Here is a 23,144-nt window from a genome sequence, read left to right as displayed (position 1 = left end):
GAAACAGTTTTTTTTTGGTCCTCTTTTTATATCGCCATTATTCTAATCATGCTGGTGTGTCATAGCTTCCTAATTGTAACTATGACAAATATTAATTGGAATTTGAACCTAATTATAATTTTGCATTACATTTCCAGAATTTCTAATCAGTTTCAATTACTGGATACTTTTTTTCTGGCAGGAATTATTTATTGACATTTTCATATTTCAAGTAATCAATTACCTAATTGATTACTTTCATAATTCATTACAGTAGAACACTGTTGATACAAAAACAATGCTTCCAACAAACGATTCTCTGAAATTTACAGTTCCATAAACCATTCAACTGGTCAGAAAAATTTCACCACAGTTATACTGTTCATGATCATTGTGAATCAAATATTGTCATCAAAATACTGGAAATCTGGGTTCCCAGTTATCGGAGGTAGGATGCTACTACTCCCATAACTTGGGTGAAGAAGACTGGGTGTGCAAAAAATTCCAAATGGCACATACTAGCAAAACCAGAGGTATTTCAGTGTGCAAGAAAAACTGGGATGTGCAAATGGTCATCTTAAAGGCTGGTGGGGATTGCCCAAATTTGAAAGACTAATTGCATTCTGGATTGATGAAATGGTCTCCATTTTTAAATGTTCCTCGAGAAGAAAAAAAACTTAATTAATGGGGAGAGATCACTTATATCAAATGTTCTGCTCTTCATGGCTACCAAGAAGATCCAGGAGAAGTATATGGGAGACCTAGTTCAGGACCCTCTTGACTGCCCCTTTTGTAAAAAGGTGTGCAACCCTTTTCTTAATTTCACCAGATTTGGACTGGTGAAAGAGCATGGGAGACCTTGTTAGTGGGCAGGCCAGTTGTTCCAGAAACTGAAGTCAGTAACCCAGGAGAAACCAATCATAAAAATTGATTTAGGGAGATGTAAAATTTTTGCAGATTAAAAAAAGTCTACTAGATTAGAAGCCAAACTGCTGATCAAAATTTGTAAAGCTACTGGTTTGAAATCCATGTTCCATGACATGTACAAGGTCATATAGTGACTTAAACCATTATATTAGCATCCTAAAAATAGCGACATTCATTTTACAGTGACTAAAACATCCAATACTGCCTGACACACATAGCTTACATTATAAACCTAATATGGATATAGTCAAAATACACTTCATCATACTACAGTTGTCCCCCAATATAAAGCCACTCATTATATCACAATCTCTTCTTATTACATCAATATGGCTCATTCTAGAATTTCAGAAGCTCCAAGTGTCATGCTACTGGATCTTTGGACTCTTTATTAGTCAAGTCCCAATCTACCATAACATATTATCAATGCAGATACAGTGAAGTCGTGATATACCATTACACAACGTGATGCAGATCTAAACTTATGATGTCTGCCGCTGGATGCATGTCAGCACAGAGATCATTGCAAATTTTCTTTACTAACAACATCAACAACATCAATACAAATATGTAACCCAGTTATGGAATAGTGTTTCACAGAAGTTAAAATCAAAATGTGTGCCTCAAACATTCAAGTATTATCCTATAAATGGCAAACATCCCCAAAGTGCATATAATTAGCCCTGAAGGGCTGAAATAATTAACCCTGAAAGGATGTGATAGTTATCCCTGAAGGGCTGTAATAATTAGCTCTTAAGGGTTGCAATAGTTTGCCCTGAAGGGCTGTAATAATTAGCCCCGATAGGATGTGATAGTTTAGCCCTGAAGGACTGTAATAGTTAACTCTGAAGAGTTGTAATAATTAGCCCTGAAGGACTGTAATAATTGGCATTGAAAGGATGTGATAGTTAGCTCTGAATGACTGTAATAGTTAACCCTGAAGAGTTGTAATATTTAGCCCTGAAGGGCTGTAATAATTAGCATTGAAAGGATGTGATAGTTAGCTCTGAATGAATGTAATAGTTAATCCTAAAGTGCTGTAATAATAGCTCTGAAAGGATGTGATAGGTAGCTCTGAAAGACCTAATAGTTATCCCTGAAGGGCTGTAATAACTAGCTCTGAAAGGATGTGATAGCTAGCCAGGAAGGACTAATTAGCACTGAAAGGATGTGATAGCTAGCCCTGAATGACTGTAATAGTTAGCCCTAAAGGGCTGTACTAATTAGTCCTGAAAGGATGTGATAGTTAGCCCTGAAGGGTTGTAATAGTTAGCCAAGGGCCACAGCAGAAAACTGAAAATCAACAACTATATAGCTGCTCGAGCTCGGGCAGGCCATTTAAAATCAGCCTGTGGGCAGCATGCGGCCCAAAGGGCCACAATTGGACAGCCCATTTCATGCTACATGCCAATTCTCTGTCAAACTCTGTTCAAAATGTACAAACAAAAGATGTTTAGTTTTTATATACTTATAACTTTAACACCAAAAAAACCTTTAAACTGTAGTGAACTCAGAGGATATATATAGCAACATTACCAAGGCCAAAGAAGGAATTGTTTAAAAGAAGTTTTCAATATACTGGTTCACTTGTACGGAAAAACATTCCCAGTGACTCCTACCATTTCTTCTTTTCATAACCAATGTCTCAAATGGATGAAATATTTAGACAACTGAACAGTTCCAGTAATACAAATATTGCCTGCTTTTCTGTACTTTTGCATTATTTTCAGAGTTGCATTTTTAAATGCAGGATGATGTTTTATATTTTATATATGTTGACAGATGCCATTTCAGGCTTAATGTTTTGATTTAGTGTCAAGCCTGAGTTTTCACATCATGTTGTATATGCTGTACATATTGTACATATCAGCTAGAATGGCTTCAAGGTCGATTAGTTTGACAATAAATGCCTTAAATGTCAATACAAAATTGCATAAATGTACTGCACGTGTTTCTGACCTTTGGTAGAGATCAATGTGTTTTGTAAAGTGCTGCTAGCGTATTAGTTTGATTGTACTAATCATGCAAAACAGTTTGCACCGGAAAGAAAGCCACAAGGAAAGATTTATTAGCACATTGCAGGGCACACCTTTTAATCCATAGACTGCTAATTGCATTTAGTGATTTATGCCTGTCACTTATATTCTGAGCCTACATGTCTTTTGTTTTTGTAAACAACATATTATACAGCTAAGTTTTGTCTCTAATTGTATATTATATTTAAAAATAGTTATTACTTTTAGGTAAACATGCATAGTTGGAATTGAGTTTTGAATATTGTATTTTTTTAGTAATAAACCTGATCGTGTTTTATAACTTAGAATGTACTGGAAATGAACCTTTGACCTTCATCCTGGTCTTCTTACTGTGTCTTAGGTTTTTATATTACAGGTGTTTACTTCAGAATTATTTATTCCTACTGTAATATCTGTCTAGTGGAATCAGTCTTTTAGTTGTGTTCAGTTTAAATTTTAGAAGTTTTTTAATTTATTTAAATTATTCAGTGGAACTGCAAAGTGTTCTCTGACTCTTCAGAATAAGTCACTAGTTTGCAATTATTGTGAATTCATTTAAAGACACTCTGAATTTTATCATTATGATATATAAGCACAGTAAGTGCATTGGCACATTACTTAATGCTGACACATCAGCACATTCAAAACTGGACTTCATTTGGAACACCACTGGAATTCATTTGGAATAATCTGTTCTTTTGGACTTGTGATAGAACTTTTAGGATTCTTACGTTTAATTCACAATAATATATGTTCTTTTAAAATTTTCACTTTGTATTCACAGGAAATAAATTATTTCTTCAATGTTACTCAGTGTGTTGGATTTTGCTCTTTTCTTTTACTTAATTTTACTTAGTTTTAAGACCATAAAGTCATAACAACATGTATTATTTCCATTTATGTTTCCTAACAGCTTGAGGATATGTGTGTGCATGTGTGTGTGTCTGTGTGTGTGTGTGTGTGTGTGTGTAACCAAGAAATGATAAAGTACTGGCAACTATTACAAGTTTAAATATTTTACTTTTGTTTTTCTTACATATACAATAGTCATAAGTCCACACAATGACCCTGACAACAGCCCTGCAAATGCTGTAAACATGCATCATCATTATTATTCTTGAGAAATTAAACAACTCATTTCCCTGTCAATTACATTTAGTCAAATTTAATCAGTAAATTACACAGACTGGGACCCAACATATTCTGGTTATTATATCAATGAAAATGATCCAACACTACTTTAAAATATGTCCACAGGTTGTAGTCATATCATATGGAAAATCAATAAACCATCTATTAAGAATAATTATGGCCAAACTCTTCAGACCATTCCTAATTATTTTCAGTATTTGTAAATCAATACAGCAGAGTTGTTAATTTTTTATTACTTTGTTCAATAATAAACACTGAAAGATCTCAAAATAAAAATTAGTCAAGAGCAAAATAATTTTTCAGTTCTTGGTTGTTTGTTTAAAACTGAAATTCTCTATCTTCATCTGCTAAAGAGAGATGTGGGCAGAAGTCCTGACACACAAATATATTGATTGTTTTGATGACACATACCATATGTACTTGCTTATAAGATGAATCTAACAGCAAGCTGTACAGACCCAGATCTGCCAGCACATAATGTACTGGCAAATCTTGTTCTATGCAGTTTGTAAGAAGTGATCAAAAGAACAAACAACATAGACCCGAATCTGCAGGCACATTATTTTACACCAGAGACCAGGATCTTTGTTGTTTACAGTTTGAGTTAACTAATAAGCAAGTATATACAGTATCTAAAGTCAATTGATTTATAATATACCATATAAACTCACATTTAAATCCTACCCAACTACAAACAATACTAAGGCAAAACCAGATCAGCTATTGCATCATCCAATATCAGATCAGGATCTATGTTGCCTGTTCCACTGATTAGTCAAAACAAACTGCATTAACCCTGATCTACCAGCAGCGCAAGCAACAGCTTATCTGGATCAATGCTATTTACAGTTGAATCTGACTAACATACACTAGCATATATGGCACATAATGCTGAAAACGAGAGAAAAACAAAAATCCCATTTTCTCCCACCCCAACCCCACAAAATCTGTATGCCACTATTGTCAATTTGGAACCTAAAATAAATATGGACAGAGCATATTTTGGAGATTACAGTGGACACTGTATAATGAGGACATAAACGACACTAGATAATAAGGACATAAATGACACTGGATAATGAGGACATAAATGACACTGGATAATGAAGACATAAATGACACATAATGAAGACATAAATGACACATAATGAAGACATAAACAACACTGTATAATGAGGACATAAACGACACTAGATAATAAGGACATAAATGACACTGGATAATAAGGACATAAATGACACTGGATAATGAGGACATAAATGACACTGGATAATGAGGACATAAACAACACTAGATAATAAGGACATAAATGACACTGGATAATGAGGACATAAATGACACTGGATAATAAGGACATAAATGACACTGGATAATGAGGACATAAATGACACTAGATAATAAGGACATAAATGACACTGGATAATGAGGACATAAATGACACTGGATAATGAAGACATAAATGACACTGGATAATGAAGACATAAATTCCTAAATGATTCACAGCTTTTATGATTTTCAAATAAAACAATTTAACTGCAAAGTGGTTATATGGCTTAAAAACAAGTCTGCAATGTTTATTTTGTTTTAAAAATTGCTACTTGTCCTGAATGAGAACAATGTCAATGCAATTTTTTTTATTTTTAAAATAAGTGCTTATCCTTACTATGCAAAATTCACCAGGATGAGTCAATGACTAGATTTTTTTTGTTTTAATAAACAAAAGTTGTTCTTACCCTCCCACATTCACACGGATAGTCGATGACTAGAGTGTTTTAGTCCTGTTAAACATGTGTTTCAATTTCTTTCACTTGCATTACCTTTCAGCATTTAATACCTATATGACATGACAAATGTTTAAATTGTGTAAACAATGGAAAAACAAGTGAACTCTTAGCTGGATTCAGAAGCCAACGCCTGAATTCTCATTTGGAATTTGAACATAGAAATCCTGGGCCATAATTCACAATGTATATAAAATGTACATACACTGTGCCACCAAGTATACCTACTAAGAGAGAGAGAGAGAGTGTGTGTGTGTGTGTGTGTGTGTGTGTGTGTGTGTGTGTGTGTGTGTGTGTTAACATAGCTTTAAAAAAAATTCAGTCATATTGCTACAATGTCTGCAGTGTGGCAGTTTATAGTGATGTCTAGCACTGGGACATCATGCTGCAGACATGCAGCATGATGTCCCACCCTGTCACATTATCATGACATCTGAGGCCAACCAGTCCTAACACTAACCTCTTAATGCTGAGTGCCTAGCAAGGCAGCTGTTAGTACCATTTTTGTAAGTCTTTGGTTTGGGGTTCGAACCCATGACCTCCCACTTCCAAGGCAGATGCTCTAACCTACTAAGTGAAAGAAAGGAAGATGAAGTGGATAAAGAGTTTGGGTCCATAGACAACTTGGCTCTGAAGTTAGCAGTTAGCAGCCGACCTTTTTTTTTTCTCCAAGACCTTATCCACATGGCAAACAACAGTAATCCACTAGTCTGTAACTAATTGAAAAATTCAACAGTTAACAAAATGTCAACCAGCTATTTACCAATATATCAACTAGCTTATATAATTTAGCAAAATGTAAACTAGCTATTTACCAAAATGTTGAGTTAAACCTGTCAAGAATGTCAGGTTTGCTGGAAGTAGTAATTTATCTTATGTTCACAAATAACTGGTAACTCGAAGAGATACTACTTTACACAAAAAACTGCTAACTCACAGCACTGATTATACTTACAAATAACTGTTAAATCAAAGAGTTACTACTTCATACAAATAACTGCTAACTCACAGTGTTGATACTTCACAAAAATAACTGCTAACTCACAGCATTTTATTTTAATCAGTGTGCTTTTATTTGGATACAAAATAAATGACTATCTTTTTCATCTGTCCATGTAAAAATATATGCATGTGATTTAATTAGTCTCCATACAATGTGTCTGGACAATGGGTTACAATGTGGCTGGACAGTGAATTACATTGGCTGGATAGTGGATTACAATGTGGCTGGACAGTGGATTACAATGCAGCTGGACAGTGGATTACAAATGTAGCTGGACAGTGGATTATAATCTGGCTGGACACTGGTAAGCCCCATAAATCAGACCCACCAAATCTGTGTTGCTACTGATTGACCATTGGTTGGTTTGATAGTACCTATTCATAAAATCAAACGAACTGTTTGCAGACAAATCTGTCAGAAACATATTGGTGTAAATTCTAAACACTTAACGGTATTTCTTGTGTCTCCTGAGCTACCACTCGTTGAATGGTCCTTTTTTTTTTATATGTACGGAATATTTCCAATCAAATCCTATTCTGATTATTTATAAATCCACGTGGAATAACACAACCCTATGTCCTGTGGCCATTTTGAATTTCATACTACGTATGGCTGTTGCCAAATACCAGTAAGTATCTAACTCGAACAGGAAAGATCTGCCTATAGGAAAATTGCACATTTTATTGAAGTTCAGGTGACAGAGACCCACAATTTGTCAATCAGTATCAACACAGATTAAGGGAACTGATTAATCAGACTAGACAGTGGATTACAGTGTGGATATGCAGTGGATTATTATGTGACTGGACAGTAGTTTATAATGTGGATTACAATGTGGTTGTACAGTGGACTGCAATGTGAAAAACAATGTGGCTGTACAGTAGAGTACAATGAGCATAACAATGTGGCCAGACAGTAGATTACAATGTGCATAACAATGTGGCTACACAGTAGATTACTGTGTGGCTAGAGTGTAAATTACAATGTGCATAACAATATGGTTACACAGTAGATTACTATGTGGCTAGACAATAGATTACAATGTGCATAATAATGTGGCTACACAGTAGATTAATATGTGGCTAGACAGTAGATTACAATGCGCATAACAATGTGGCTACACAGTAGATTACTATGTGGCTAGAGTGTAGATTACAATGTGCATAACAATATGGCTACACAGTAGATTACTGTGTGGCTAGACAGTAAATTACAATGTACATAACAATGTGGTTGTACAGTAGATTACAAAGTGACTAGGCAGTAGATTACAATGTGGTTGTACAGTTGATTAGCTGTACAGTAGATTACAATGTGCCTGGACAGTGGATTACAATGTAGCCATACAGTAGATTACTATGTGGCTAGAGTGTAGATTACAATGTGCATAGCAATGTGGCTACACAGTAGATTACTATGTGGCTAGAGTGTAGATTACAATGTGCATAACAATGTGGCTACAGAGTAGATTACTATGTGGCTAGAGTGTAGATTACAATGTGCATAACAATGTGGCTACACAGTAGATTACTATGTGGCTAGAGTGTAGATTACAATGTGCATAACAATATGGCTACACAGTAATTACTATGTGGCTAGACAGTAAATTACAATGTGCATAGCAATGTGGCTACACAGTAGATTACTGTGTGGCTAGACAGTAAATTAAAATGTACATAACAATGTGTTTGTACAGTAGATTACAAAGTAACTAGACAGTAGATTACAATGTGGTTGTATAGTTGATTAGCTGCACAGTAGATTACAATGTGCCTGGACAGTGGATTACAATGTGGCTGTACAGTAGATTACAATTAACAAGACATTAAATTACAATGTACATAACAATGTGGTTGCACAGTAAATTAAAATATGGCTGTACAGTAGATTACTATCAGGCTGGACAGTGGATTATAATATTGGCTGGATAGTGGATTACAATTTGGCTGGACAGTGGATAACAATGTGGTTGGACAATGGATTATAATGTGGCTGGTACACCCTGGTACAACAACAAAAATTGCATCATAGCAGTATTAGTGAAAATACCACGATACATACCATGGCATAATACATTTTTACTAGGAACCAACAATTTAATGTTCTGGGGCAATGGACTGACTCATATTTAAAACTTTCCATGTGGAAAAAATATCTTGCTCTGATTTCTAGCAAAATAACATGGTATTATAGCCATATTAGTATCAGAAAAAAATTCATTATCTTGGAGATAAAAGAAGAAAAAAATACCAGCTCTAAAGGAAAATCACATTAAATTGTGAATTGAACTTTCCAGCTCATGAATTTGCTAAGTGTATGTTAACTTGTATTACAATGTAATGTAAAAACTATAACTACAGTGGGATGACTGACCTTACAAAAGAAACTGCTGATATCTGAGTGCTTGTTGATAAAAATAGGAAGTGTTGACACTGAAGTCTGCAATTTACCAGCTACATGCATCACTGATGTAATAGGCCCGGAAACTGAGTGTGATAGAAACACTGGGCAAGGTATTTATCAGAAGGGGCCAGTAAACACAAAGTACACTTACTCAACAAATCAGAACATAATTAATGGACTTGAGAAATTACATAAAATTCAAACGGAAAACAGCTGCTCTCCTGAAAATCTTCAGATGGTTCGCTGTCTTAGAAAGGAAAACATTAATTTCACACATTAACAATATATATGCTTGTTAATAACAAAACTATTACATTTTTTCTTATTCCAAAATATTTCCAAAAGTTGGATTTGATCAGAATATCGAAGCTGGTTAATAACAAAAATATAACATTTTTTCTTATTCCAAAATATTTCCAAAAGTTGGATTTGGTCAGAATATCGATGCTTGTTAATAACAAAAATATGACATTTTGTCTTATACCCAAATATTTCCAAAAATTGGATTTGGTCAGAATATTGGTCACACTATCCCATTTGGCCACCATGTTGTTGTAAGTGACACGGGTCAAACTTGTCACAAAAGGGTCATAAATTTAATTATATCTGTAATATTCACAATTAATCTGTGCTAAACAAAACTGTATTTTATAAAATATAATAATGATTTATATTGTGATGAAAATTGAAATCATGACGTTAATATCATTAAATTTGCTAAGAGAATGCTCAGAAATTTCTCTATATTCCTTGCTAATGGAAACTGCTAAAGACTACAGTGGGAAAGTGCTGCTGCTTATACCACTCTAAAAAGATACTTCTGTAGATCAGTATGCTGATAATACTGCACACCTCTAGTGGCAGGACAGTGGATTACACAATGTGACTGTACCATGGATTACAATGTAGCAGAAAAATGGATCATAATGTGGATTACAATGTGGCTGTACAGTGAAATATAATACATATATTACTGTGTTGCTATAGTGATTTGTTTTGTACTTAATCCTTCTTAGACAGCTAATATGTGACTTTTCTGTGGCAGAATAATAGAAACTAACCCCAGTTTCAATAAACTCATAATATACATTAATGTGACCTCCCAGTTTCACTGATCTCATAATCTACATTAATGTAACTTGGCCCCAGTTTCACTAAACTCATAATGTACATTAATGTGACCTGGCCCCAGATTCACTAAACTTATACTGTACATTAATGTGACCTGGCCCCAGTTTCACTAAACTCATAATCTACATTAATGTGACCTGGCCCCAGTTTCACTAAACTCATAATCTACATTAATGTGACATGGCCCCAGTTTCACTAAACTCATAATCTACATTAATGTGACCTGGCCCCAGTTTCACTAAACTCATACTGTACATTAATGTGACCTGGCCCCAGTTTCACTAAATTCATAATCTACATTAATGTGACCTGGCCCCAGTTTCACTAAACTCATAATCTACATTAATGTGACCTGGCCCCAGTTTCACTAAACTCATAATCTACATTAATGTGACATGGCCCCAGATTCACTAAACTCATAATCTACATCAATGTGACCTGGCCCCAGATTCGTTAAACTCATAAAGTACATTAATGTGACCTGGCCCCAGTTTCACTAAACTCATAATGTACATTAATGTGACATGGCCCCAGATTCACTAAACTCATAATGTACATTAATGTGACCTGGCCCCAGTTTCACTTAACTCATAATCTACATTAATGTGACATGGCCCCAGATTCGCTAAACTCATAATGTACATTAATGTGACCTGGCCCCAGATTCACTAAACTCATAATGTACATTAATGTGACATGGCCTCAGATTCACTAAACTCATAATCTACATTAATGTGACCTGGCCCCAGTTTCACTAAACTCATACTGTACATTAATGTGACCTGGTCCCAGTTTCACTAAACTCATAATCTACATTAATGTGACCTGACCCCAGATTCACTAAACTCATACTGTACATTAATGTGACCTGGCCCCAGTTTCACTAAACTCATAATCTACATTAATGTGACATGGTCCCAGATTCACTAAACTCACAATGTACATTAATGTGACCTGGCCCCAGTTTCACTAAATTCATAATCTACATTAATGTGACCTGGCCCCAGATTCACTAAACTCATACTGTACATTAAAGTGACCTGGTCCCAGTTTCACTAAACTCATAATCTACATTAATGTGACCTGGCCCCAGATTCACTAAACTCATACTGTACATTAATGTGACCTGGCCCTAGTTTCACTAAACTCATAATCTACATTAATGTGACATGGCCCCAGATTCACTAAACTCACAATGTACATTAATGTGACCTGGCCCCAGTTTCACTAAATTCATAATCTACATTAATGTGACCTGGCCCCAGATTCACTAAACTCATACTGTACATTAATGTGACCTGGTCCCAGTTTCACTAAACTCATAATCTACATTAATGTGACCTGGCCCCAGATTCACTAAACTCATACTGTACATTAATGTGACCTGGCCCCAGTTTCACTAAACTCATAATCTACACTAATGTGACATGGCCCCAGATTCACTAAACTCATAATGTACATTAATGTGACCTGGCCTCAGATTCACTAAACTCATAATCTACATTAATGTGACCAGGCCCCAGATTCACTAAACTCATAATGTACATTAATGTGACCTGGCCCCAGTTTCACTAAACTCATAATCTACATTAATGTGACATGGCCCCAGATTCACTAAACTCATAATGTACATTAATGTGACCTGGCCCCAGTTTCACTAAATTCATAATCTACATTAATGTGACCTGGCCCCAGATTCACTAAACTCATACTGTACATTAATGTGACCTGGCCCCAGTTTCACTAAACTCATAATGTACATTAATGTGACATGGCCCCAGATTCACTAAACTCAAATTGTACATTAGTGTGACCTGGCCTCAGATTCACTAAACTCATAATCTACATTAATGTGACCTGGCCCCAGATTCACTAAACTCATAATGTACATTAATGTGACCTGGCCCCAGTTTCACTAAACTCATAATCTACATTAATGTGACCTGGCCCCAGATTCACTAAACTCATAATGTACATTAATGTGATCTGGCCCCAGTTTCACTAAACTCATAATGTACATTAATGTGACATGGCCCCAGATTCACTAAACTCATAATGTACATTAATGTGACCTGGCCCCAGTTTCAGTAAACTCATAATCTACATTAATGTGACATGGCCCCAGTTTCACTAAACTCATAATCTACATTAATGTGACCTGGCCCCAGATTCACTAAACTCATACTGTACATTAATGTGACCTGGCCCCAGTTTCACTAAACTCATAATCTACATTAATGTGACCTGGCCCCAGATTCACTAAACTCATAATGTACATTAATGTGACCTGGCCTCAGATTCACTAAACTCATAATCTACATTAATGTGACCTGGCCCCAGATTCACTAAACTCATAATGTACATTAATGTGACCTGGCCTCAGATTCACTAAACTCATAATCTACATTAATGTGACCTGGCCCCAGATTCACTAAACTCATAATGTACATTAATGTGACCTGGCCCCAGATTCACTAAACTCATACTGTACATTAATGTGACCTGGCCCCAGCTTCACTAAACTCATAATCTACATTAATGTGACATGGCCCCAGATTCACTAAACTCATAATGTACATTAATGTGACCTGGCCTCAGATTCACTAAACTCATAATCTACATTAATGTGACCTGGCCCCAGATTCACTGAACTCATACTGTACATTAATATGACCTGGCCCAAATTTCACTAAACTCTTAAAAATAATGTCTTTGAATACATTCCCTTATCATATTGTTGTTGTTGTTGTAGGGTTTAACGCCATTTTTCAGCACACGATAGGCTATACATGGCGGCCAGTATTAATGGTGGAGGAAGAACCCGGGAAAACCCCGGAAAGAACCACCGACCCACGAGAAGCTACTGGCAAGCTTTCTCACATACCCACATTGGCTGAATCCGAGACTCGAACCTACGCAGACAGAGGTGAGATGGCAGTGATCCGTAACGGACAGCGCTTTAGACCACTCGGCCACTTGGGGCCCCCCCTTATCATATTAACATTAGGAATATAAGCCCTACTACCTTTCAAATCCAGCCCTCTCAAAGCCAAAAATTCATCTTTTCTGTCTATAATATATATATATATATATATATATATATATATATATATATATATATATATATATATATATATATATATATATATATATATATAGACAAAGGGCAATAACTCTTGCCCATTATCTCCTCCAGTATAAGCTTTTGCTGTGTGAACTAACATCATTCACTTTGCCTCTGAAAACCAAGTGGATATATGTGCTATTCTCATTCAATCCATTCAGGATTTTCAGATATATTAAGGATTATTCTACAGGTGATATACATTATCTTTTTAATTTTGACCATAATTATTTGAATTTTTTCACTTATGTGGACATAGTTTCTGTGTTCTCTGACCACATGGCTCTATATGGCTTCATTGTATTAGAATGTGTTGAAGTTCGTGTTCTCACACACTGTATTTATTTATTACTCCTGGTATAGTAGCATGTCTGAAATTTATAAGAAAGTTAACTATGCATTTCTTTTTTTCTCTTTCCTACTTTGGTGTTTCAGATGAACTGTTGTGACTAATTATGCTAATTATGCTAAATGCAAGAACACAATGACAAATCCCATGACTTATGTACATTAATGTGACAAGGCCCCAGTATACAAAGTGTACATCATCTGCAGTTACAATTGCAACATGTGCGCCAGTTGGTTAGAGAATACATGGTTGACAGTTCTAAGGAAACTGCAAGAAACAGGGAGTGACATCAGAAATCAAAGGACTTGTATTGATTATGAATTTTGAGCAACCCACTCTCTTGGACAGTACCGTGACAGTCTTCAAGAAAATGCCACAACTCATCTATGCCCTGGGAAATTTACTATCATGATATCAATCTTGATTACATCCAGGATGAACCACACACCAAGTGTGGGGATAAACCTGATGATCTAGTTCACGGTCAGATCCCACCATAGAGCAGATTTTTTTAAAAACAGCATTTGATTGGTCTCTTTTCAATAGGCAAGCAATCAATCCAATTGTTTCAGAGGGGCTATAGCTCTCACTTTGCCAACCCCTTGACCTTTCATCCTCTCCACTCCTGATAGACTTCCCATCAGACTCAGTAGGGGATATACTTTTTCAGCAATATACACTCTACAAGAAACGGGCAGTGGAGATTTTTCAGAAATCACATTCTCCTGATTTTTCCTGCAAGCCTTTTCTGCTTAGGAAGGCCAATGGCATTTAAGATGAAGATGGCAAGATTCGAGTCCACCTCTCCATCTGCCTGATTTAATTTGCCATCTGCCTCAGTTTGATACATATATACATGTTCCTATCCATCTGTCCTTACTGAAATTTCTGAAATTTAAATACAGAGAAAACTGATATCACTTTCACACTGTCTCACCATCTTGGAATATATGTCCTTGGGCCTTTATGATACTAATCCACTTTACCATATACCATGTTTCATACGACTTCATCAATGACTTTTCATAGCCGCATATTCTCCAAAAACTTATGATCAGTTCCATTCTAGTCAAAGGAAAGAATGATTTCATTTGCCTTCTAGGTTTTGTGATCAATTGAGAAATCCCATCATTGTCCATGCCTTCAGTTCATCATTCTGGATATGGATTTCTCACCCACCTCAACCTGGTATGTTTTTTCCCAACTTTGGTTGGCCTGAGTTGTCATTCTCACAGAATCCTTTCCCAACACAAAATGGATTGCAACCAGGGAGTTTCTGCAACTCTTCACATTGTTCTATGCACCAGGTCTTATCATGCTGGGTTGCCTCTAAATGCTCCCTTTGCATGAAAACCCTGTTATTTCAGTGGCATCCCTCTTCCATGCTGCTTGATTACAGAATCAGTGTAATGAGTGAGATAGTGTAATTCCTGGACCACTGACACATTCAAGGTTGGCTCATGACAGGAATACATCTATAACAGCTGCACATGGATTTGACCACGTACAATCACAAGTAACTGTGGTTGAGCAACCCATCCGTTACTAGATTTTGACATGTCAACTACCAGTGAGGTTTGGAGTACACAGGTCTCCACATAAATCTCTTGGAGATGAAAGCAGTAATCAGAGCATTTCATTTTGGAGTGACCAACTTCTGAACAAGATGGAGCAAATTATGTCAGACAACTCAATGGTGGTGATATACCTTCTCAAACAGGGCAGTACCAAATCACCCCAACTCTACATTCTGGTCCGGACATTCTGTTGTTGTTGCGCACAATAAGTCAGATTAGACATATTTCCAGTAAACTCAGAGTCTTGGCTAATTCTCAGTCTAGTGACAGATCTATCCAGGATGATCCTGGCCATGCCAAATCTTCTCAATCTAGTGACAGATCTATCCAGGATGATCCTGACCATGCCAAATTTTCTCAGTCTAGTGACAGATCTATCCAGGATGATCCTGGCCATGCCAAATCTTCTCAATCTAGTGACAGATCTATCCAGGATGATCCTGGCCATGCCAAATCTTCTCAAACAACCTCGAGCTTACATGTTCCATCCTAACCTGGACTGTCTTTTCCTTCATGGTTGGTTTGCTCATGTAAAGAGAGCTTTGGAGCAGAAACAATTGAACCCTTCAATCCTGGAAAGAAATGCACGAACTAGAAGGCCCTCCACTTTAAAGGTTTACAAAGGGAAGTGGTGCATTTTCAGGGACTGGTACAAACTCAAAACATCGTCCCTTTGAGTGCCTCTGTCCCCACAAGTATCTGACTTTTTTATTTGCCTGTTCAATGAGAAAAGGTTGGTTTCGATTAATAGTAAGAGCACATCCCGTAGGGACAATCTTGGTTATAAAGACGTATCTGACTTGTCCAACTTTGAATTCACGGGCCTCAATCTTTCACTTTGATTTTTCTAAGTGGAATCTTTCCTGAGTTCTGACTTGGCTGAATGCAAACAAATCCGAGCCTTTAGCCATGACCTTGCTGAAGTTCCTTTCATACAAAACCCGTTTCATGATAGCCCTTGCTTACCCTGAGCCAACCTTAAGTTTCAACCAGATGGCTTGGTAGTTCTTATTATGCAACATGGTTTCATCACCAGGAATTGGTTGCTCTCAGTCAGTATTCAGACAATCATCATATGACCTTTCTACTGTACTGACGCAACCCAAGAGGCTTTCAAACAGAACCTGGTGATTACTCTGAGTAAATGACTCAGAATTTATCTGAAGTGATTCGAGCTAGTTGGTGGAGTTCAGTCACCTCTTTCTCCCAGTTAAACCTGGGAAAGAGGACATAACCCTCAAGACATCTCATCATGCTTGAAGTGGGTAATATGCATGGCATACTCTGACATGTCACTGAAACAGAGTTGTCTCATGAAGATATCTGTTCATGGGATAGGAGTAATCTCTGTGAGTCTTGCCTTGACTGTCATATCTCTATTAAAGTTCTCATCAAGGACAGAGGTTGTGCATAGTCAACCTTCTAGATTTTTGTCCACAAGATTTGACTCCACAGCGACAGAGTCTGGTAGACTCAGTTGCACAAGCATCTGACATCAGCACAACCTCTGGATGAGGATTTGCCCAGAAATGTTGTGTCCTAAGGATCTCATTATTTCTTCCTTCCAGACGTAAACTATATCACCTCTGGTTGTGCTGCTCACAATCTGGAGGGTGGGTGTTAACCACTGTATGGGGAATTCAATATTCTTCCTTAGAGGTTATCTGGAGTATAGGTTGGATGCTTACATTCCCTTTGCCTATTACCTATTCTCACCTAATGTTAATGTGATCAGGTACACATTTGAAGGAGAAAGCAAATATTTTGAATAAATTATGTTTTTTCTAGAATACTTACAAGATCACATTAATCTAATACTCAGCCATCCTACCCAGAATGTGAGCATCCCAGTACATTATCATCCACTTGTATGTGGCACAGGGATGTAATGGGCAAGAGTTATTGCTCTCTGTCTTTATATCATACACAGAAGACACTTGTCATTTTTGGGAGGTCTGGATTTGGGTGGTAGTTTATATTCCTAACATTAATGCAATCAGGTAAGTATTCTAGTAGAAATATAACTTACTAAAAGATCTGCTTTCTCCTCAAAATGAGATTTTACATTATCATTTTTAGTATCAATATTTTTATTAGGGGTAGTGAAAGGATGCCAAATCACTTTTTATTTTCAAAATGTAACACATGACAAAATTTTAATTCTTCATAAACAGTTGGAGAATACCACCAATTTGAGGAAATCTTTAAAACTTCATGATAAGCCAAGACTCCGCAAAGAAAAATTCATGATTTTAAGACTTCATTTCAATTATTGATGCTGCTAATTGTTCTATGAAGAATATCATTGTTACCAGCCAAGCAAAATGAAAGATATTCAAAAGTCTCAATTTGAGGAAGCAATTTTGAGTTGTTGCATGATGCTGGAACCTGACATCATTGTTATAGACATACCAGTTTGTACAGTGATACTGGGACATGACATTATTGCTATAGGCACCCTAGTTTGTACAGTGACACTGGGACCTGACATCATTGCTACATGCACCCTAGTTTGTACAGTGACACTGGGACATGACATCATTGCTACATGCACCCTAGTTTGTACAGTGACACTGGGACATGACATCATTGCTATAGGCACCCTAGTTTGTACAGTGACACTGGGACATGACATCATTGCTACATGCACCCTAGTTTGTACAGTGACACTGGGACCTGACATCATTGCTACATGCACCCTAGTTTGTACAGTGACACTGGGACCTGACATCATTGCTACATGCACCCTAGTTTGTACAGTGACACTGGGACCTGACATCATTGCTACATGCACCCTAGTTTGTACAGTGACACTGGGACCTGACATCATTGCTACATGCACCCTAGTTTGTACAGTGACACTGGGACCTGACATCATTGCTACATGCACCCTAGTTTGTACAGTGACACTGGGACCTGACATCTATATTTTTAGGCACCCCAGTTTGCAGTTTGTAGCTTGTAAAATGAGTTCATTTTGTCTGAGGAAGAACACTGAATTAACCTCACATAATGACAAGTGGATTGTGGGCACTACCACAACTATGTTATTTCAATATAGGAACTTAGTAATATACACATATCCAATTTGTGATGAAACATTTTAGCTAGCAGATCTAGGCATGATATTTATTATTACATGCATCCATTTTTCTGGTACAAGTTATTCTAATACCATCATTGAGTTCAAAGATCCAAACATTAAAAAGAACAACAACTTTGATTGGCTGATCTAATTACATGATGCTTATTCTCAAAAACTTACATGGGTTCAACTCCATATGAACACAGCCTGAAACCCAAAGCTAAATAACTTGACCTTGGACTTTCTGGAGGTCATGACTCTCACTAAAGAGGGTATGGAATGGATAAAAGATACAAAAAATGGTGTCTAGATACATGTAACACGATACAACAAGCAAATTCATTTTATTTATACCTCTGGCCAAGTCCGTCTAGGAGTCATGATGTTCAATACATATAATACATAAGCCAAAATGTGTTACCTGGCACATCTTCAAGCAGAGACAGGTAATCATCCATCTACCTTAAATAGCTGCAGTGGTAAGTTGATTGTTTGATGAACTTCTCATTTATCACTAAATCTGGCTATATCATTCTATACAGTGCACAAAAAACCCAACTTAAAAAGCTGACCTTTAACCTTACTCTTTCAGACAGGACCAAAATATGTGGTATTCAAGTTACCTTTAGTGGCACTTAAGATGGCCATGTGGGATTAAATTATTTCAAATGATACAAAAGTTACAGTATGACACAGTGAAAAAGACAGAGAGACAAATGTACTGATGGATAGCCCCATGAAAAAAGATTGGGGACAGCTGAAAAAGACTACCGTAATGAGTCCTACCTGATATCTCCAATCCTGGGTGCCCTTTTCTTGCAAATAAAACATGGTCGCAAGGACCCTGTCTGGGCACACAAACCACTCACACCTGAAACAACAACATAAACCAGTTTACTAAAAGTTCTGCAGATTTTCACTCAGATAATTATGATGCTTACAGGTGGACAAAAATGTTTTAAATGGTTTTAGACATGCAGATTTCTAAACTTGTTTTGCAAATCAATATGTAATGTTACCTCAATCTGTTGCAAGACTGCTGTAATATACTGTAGATAAAATGTACATATATACTGTACTTATCAATACAGAAAAACATAATACAATTTCTTGATACTAATTGCCTCTGTAACCAATGACCTAGAATAATTTGTGTATGGTATTTCTTCCATGTAAGCTAGATCAATGTGTAACCTATAGAATAATTTGTGTATGGTATTTCTTCCATGTAAGCTAGATCAATGTGTAACCTATAGAATAATTTGTGTATGGTATTTCTTCCATGTAAGCTAGATCAATGTGCAACCTATAGAATAATTTGTGTATGGTATTTCTTCCATGTAAGCTAGATCAATGTGCAACCTATAGAATGATTTGTGTATGGTATTTCTTCCATGTAAGCTAGATCAATGTGCAACCTATAGAATGATTTGTGTATGGTATTTCTTCCATGTAAGCTAGATCAATGTGCAACCTATAGAATAATTTGTGTATGGTATTTCTTCCATGTAAGCTAGATCAATGTGTAACCAATAGAATGATTTGTGTATGGTATTTCTTCCATGTAAGCTAGATCAATGTGTAACCTATAGAATGATTTGTGTATGGTATTTCTTCCATGTAAGCTAGATCAATGTGTAACCTATAGAATAATTTGTGTATGGTATTTCTTCCATGTAAGCTAGATCAATGTGCAACCTATAGAATGATTTGTGTATGGTATTTCTTCCATGTAAGCTAGATCAATGTGTAACCTATAGAATGATTTGTGTATGGTATTTCTTCCATGTAAGCTAGATCAATGTGTAACCTATAGAATAATTTGTGTATGGTATTTCTTCCACGTAAGCTAGATCAATGTGTAACCTATAGAATAATTTGTGCATTTCTTCCATGTAAGCTAGATCAATGTGTAACCTATAGAATAATTTGTGTATGGTATTTCTTCCATGTAAGCTAGATCAATGTGTAACCTATAGAATAATTTGTGTATGGTATTTCTTCCATGTAAGCTAGATCAATGTGTAACCTATAGAATAATTTGTGTATGGTATTTCTTCCATGTAAGCTAGATCAATGTGTAACCTATAGAATAATTTGTGTATGGTATTTCTTCCATGTAAGCTAGATCAATGTGCAACCTATAGAATAATTTGTGTATGGTATTTCTTCCATGTAAGCTAGATCAATGTGCAACCTATAGAATGATTTGTGTATGGTATTTCTTCCATGTAAGCTAGATCAATGTGCAACCTATAGAATGATTTGTGTATGGTATTTCTTCCATGTAAGCTAGATCAATGTGTAACCTATAGAATAATTTGTGTATGGTATTTCTTCCATGTAAGCTAGATCAATGTGTAACCAATAGAATGATTTGTGTATGGTATTTCTTCCATGTAAGCTAGATCAATGTGTAACCTATAGAATGATTTGTGTATGGTATTTCTTCCATGTAAGCTAGATCAATGTGTAACCTATAGAATAATTTGTGTATGGTATTTCTTCCATGTAAGCTAGATCAATGTGCAACCTATAGAATGATTTGTGTATGGTATTTCTTCCATGTAAGCTAGATCAATGTGTAACCTATAGAATGATTTGTGTATGGTATTTCTTCCATGTAAGCTAGATCAATGTGTAACCTATAGAATAATTTGTGTATGGTATTTCTTCCACGTAAGCTAGATCAATGTGTAACCTATAGAATAATTTGTGCATTTCTTCCATGTAAGCTAGATCAATGTGTAACCTATAGAATAATTTGTGTATGGTATTTCTTCCATGTAAGCTAGATCAATGTGTAACCTATAGAATAATTTGTGTATGGTATTTCTTCCATGTAAGCTAGATCAATGTGTAACCTATAGAATAATTTGTGTATGGTATTTCTTCCATGTAAGCTAGATCAATGTGTAACCTATAGAATAATTTCTGTATGGTATTTCTTCCATGTAAGCTAGATCAATGTGCAACCTATAGAATAATTTGTGTATGGTATTTCTTCCATGTAAGCTAGATCAATGTGCAACCTATAGAATGATTTGTGTATGGTATTTCTTCCATGTAAGCTAGATCAATGTGCAACCTATAGAATAATTTGTGTATGGTATTTCTTCCATGTAAGCTAGATCAATGTGTAACCAATAGAATGATTTGTGTATGGTATTTCTTCCATGTAAGCTAGATCAATGTGTAACCTATAGAATGATTTGTGTATGGTATTTCTTCCATGTAAGCTAGATCAATGTGTAACCTATAGAATAATTTGTGTATGGTATTTCTTCCATGTAAGCTAGATCAATGTGCAACCTATAGAATGATTTGTGTATGGTATTTCTTCCATGTAAGCTAGATCAATGTGTAACCTATAGAATGATTTGTGTATGGTATTTCTTCCATGTAAGCTAGATCAATGTGTAACCTATAGAATAATTTGTGTATGGTATTTCTTCCACGTAAGCTAGATCAATGTGTAACCTATAGAATAATTTGTGCATTTCTTCCATGTAAGCTAGATCAATGTGTAACCTATAGAATAATTTGTGTATGGTATTTCTTCCATGTAAGCTAGATCAATGTGCAACCAATAGAATGATTTGTGTATGGTATTTCTACCATGTAATCTATATTAATCTGGTTCTAAGGACGATGCTGATAACTACCGACCAATCTCAATACTACCAAACTTGTCAAAATTGATTGAAAAACATGTCCATAACTCATTCATGTCATATTTAACCAAACACTTGCTGTAAAATACACCCTAATCAATCAGGCTTTAGACATGTGAGACTGCATTGATCTCCCTTAACTGATAAATGGTTTCAAGCACTTGACCAAGTTAGAATAATAGGATCTGTATTTGTAGATTTCAGGAAAGCTTCTGACATTTTAGATCATTAAATCCTTTTGAAGAAACTGAAAATCTACCAATGTGATGAAAGAACAATTAGATGGTTTACTTCTTACTTAAGTGAGAGAACACAACATGTTTACATAAATAATGTTCTGTCTGAACCTGGAACAATTAGATATGGAATACCACAAGGCTCAATTCTACGTCCATTACTATTTATTTTATTTATCAATGACTTACCACTTTTACTAAGAGACTCAACATCATCTACAGATCTCTATGCAGATTACAGAACAATGTCAGACATCCAAAACACAAAGCATTAACTTGAAATTTCTTTACAGAATGCCCTAAACAAACTGGAAAACTGTGCACTTGATCAAGGTAGAATAATAAGATCTGTATTTGTAGATTTCAGGAAAGTGTTTGGTTAAATATGAATGAGTCATGGACATGTTTTTCAATCAATTGTGACAAATTTTGTATTATTGGCTAGTAGTTGTCAGCATCATCCTTAAAACTAGATTTGTGAATAGGAGTTACTTTTGCAGATTCCCTTATTTTGGTAACAGATGAGGTTGCAATACTTAAACTGATTATGAATGTTATGCTATCTAAAATAGCAGAGGCAGAAGATTTAATGAGTTGTGAACCAATCTGATTCAGTTCTGTAGCTTTCTTGGTATCAAATTCATTGAGACATATTTTAACAAAGTTTTTTATACTGGTGGAATAGAGCAACATACTTCCTTAGAGATT

At 35.9% G+C, this 23,144-nt stretch overlaps 1 protein-coding gene across 1 annotated transcript in view; it reads right to left on the bottom strand.

The window, feature by feature from the left end:
- Nucleotides 1–23,144, bottom strand: part of LOC149777422 (calcium/calmodulin-dependent protein kinase kinase 1-like) — a 247,985-nt gene that overhangs the window by 210,981 nt on the left and 13,860 nt on the right. Inside the window, exon 2 of the mRNA XM_089941395.1 lies at nt 19,313–19,397. Coding sequence (XP_089797521.1) covers nt 19,313–19,397 — 85 coding nt within the window. The remainder of the gene's footprint in view (nt 1–19,312; nt 19,398–23,144) is intronic.

Source organism: Sinohyriopsis cumingii, chromosome 18, assembly GCF_028554795.1.
Source record: "Sinohyriopsis cumingii isolate HCF-2022 chromosome 18, ASM2855479v2, whole genome shotgun sequence".
NCBI classification, from domain to species: Eukaryota; Metazoa; Mollusca; class Bivalvia; order Unionida; family Unionidae; genus Sinohyriopsis; species Sinohyriopsis cumingii.
This window is presented reverse-complemented; position numbering and strand designations above follow the sequence as displayed.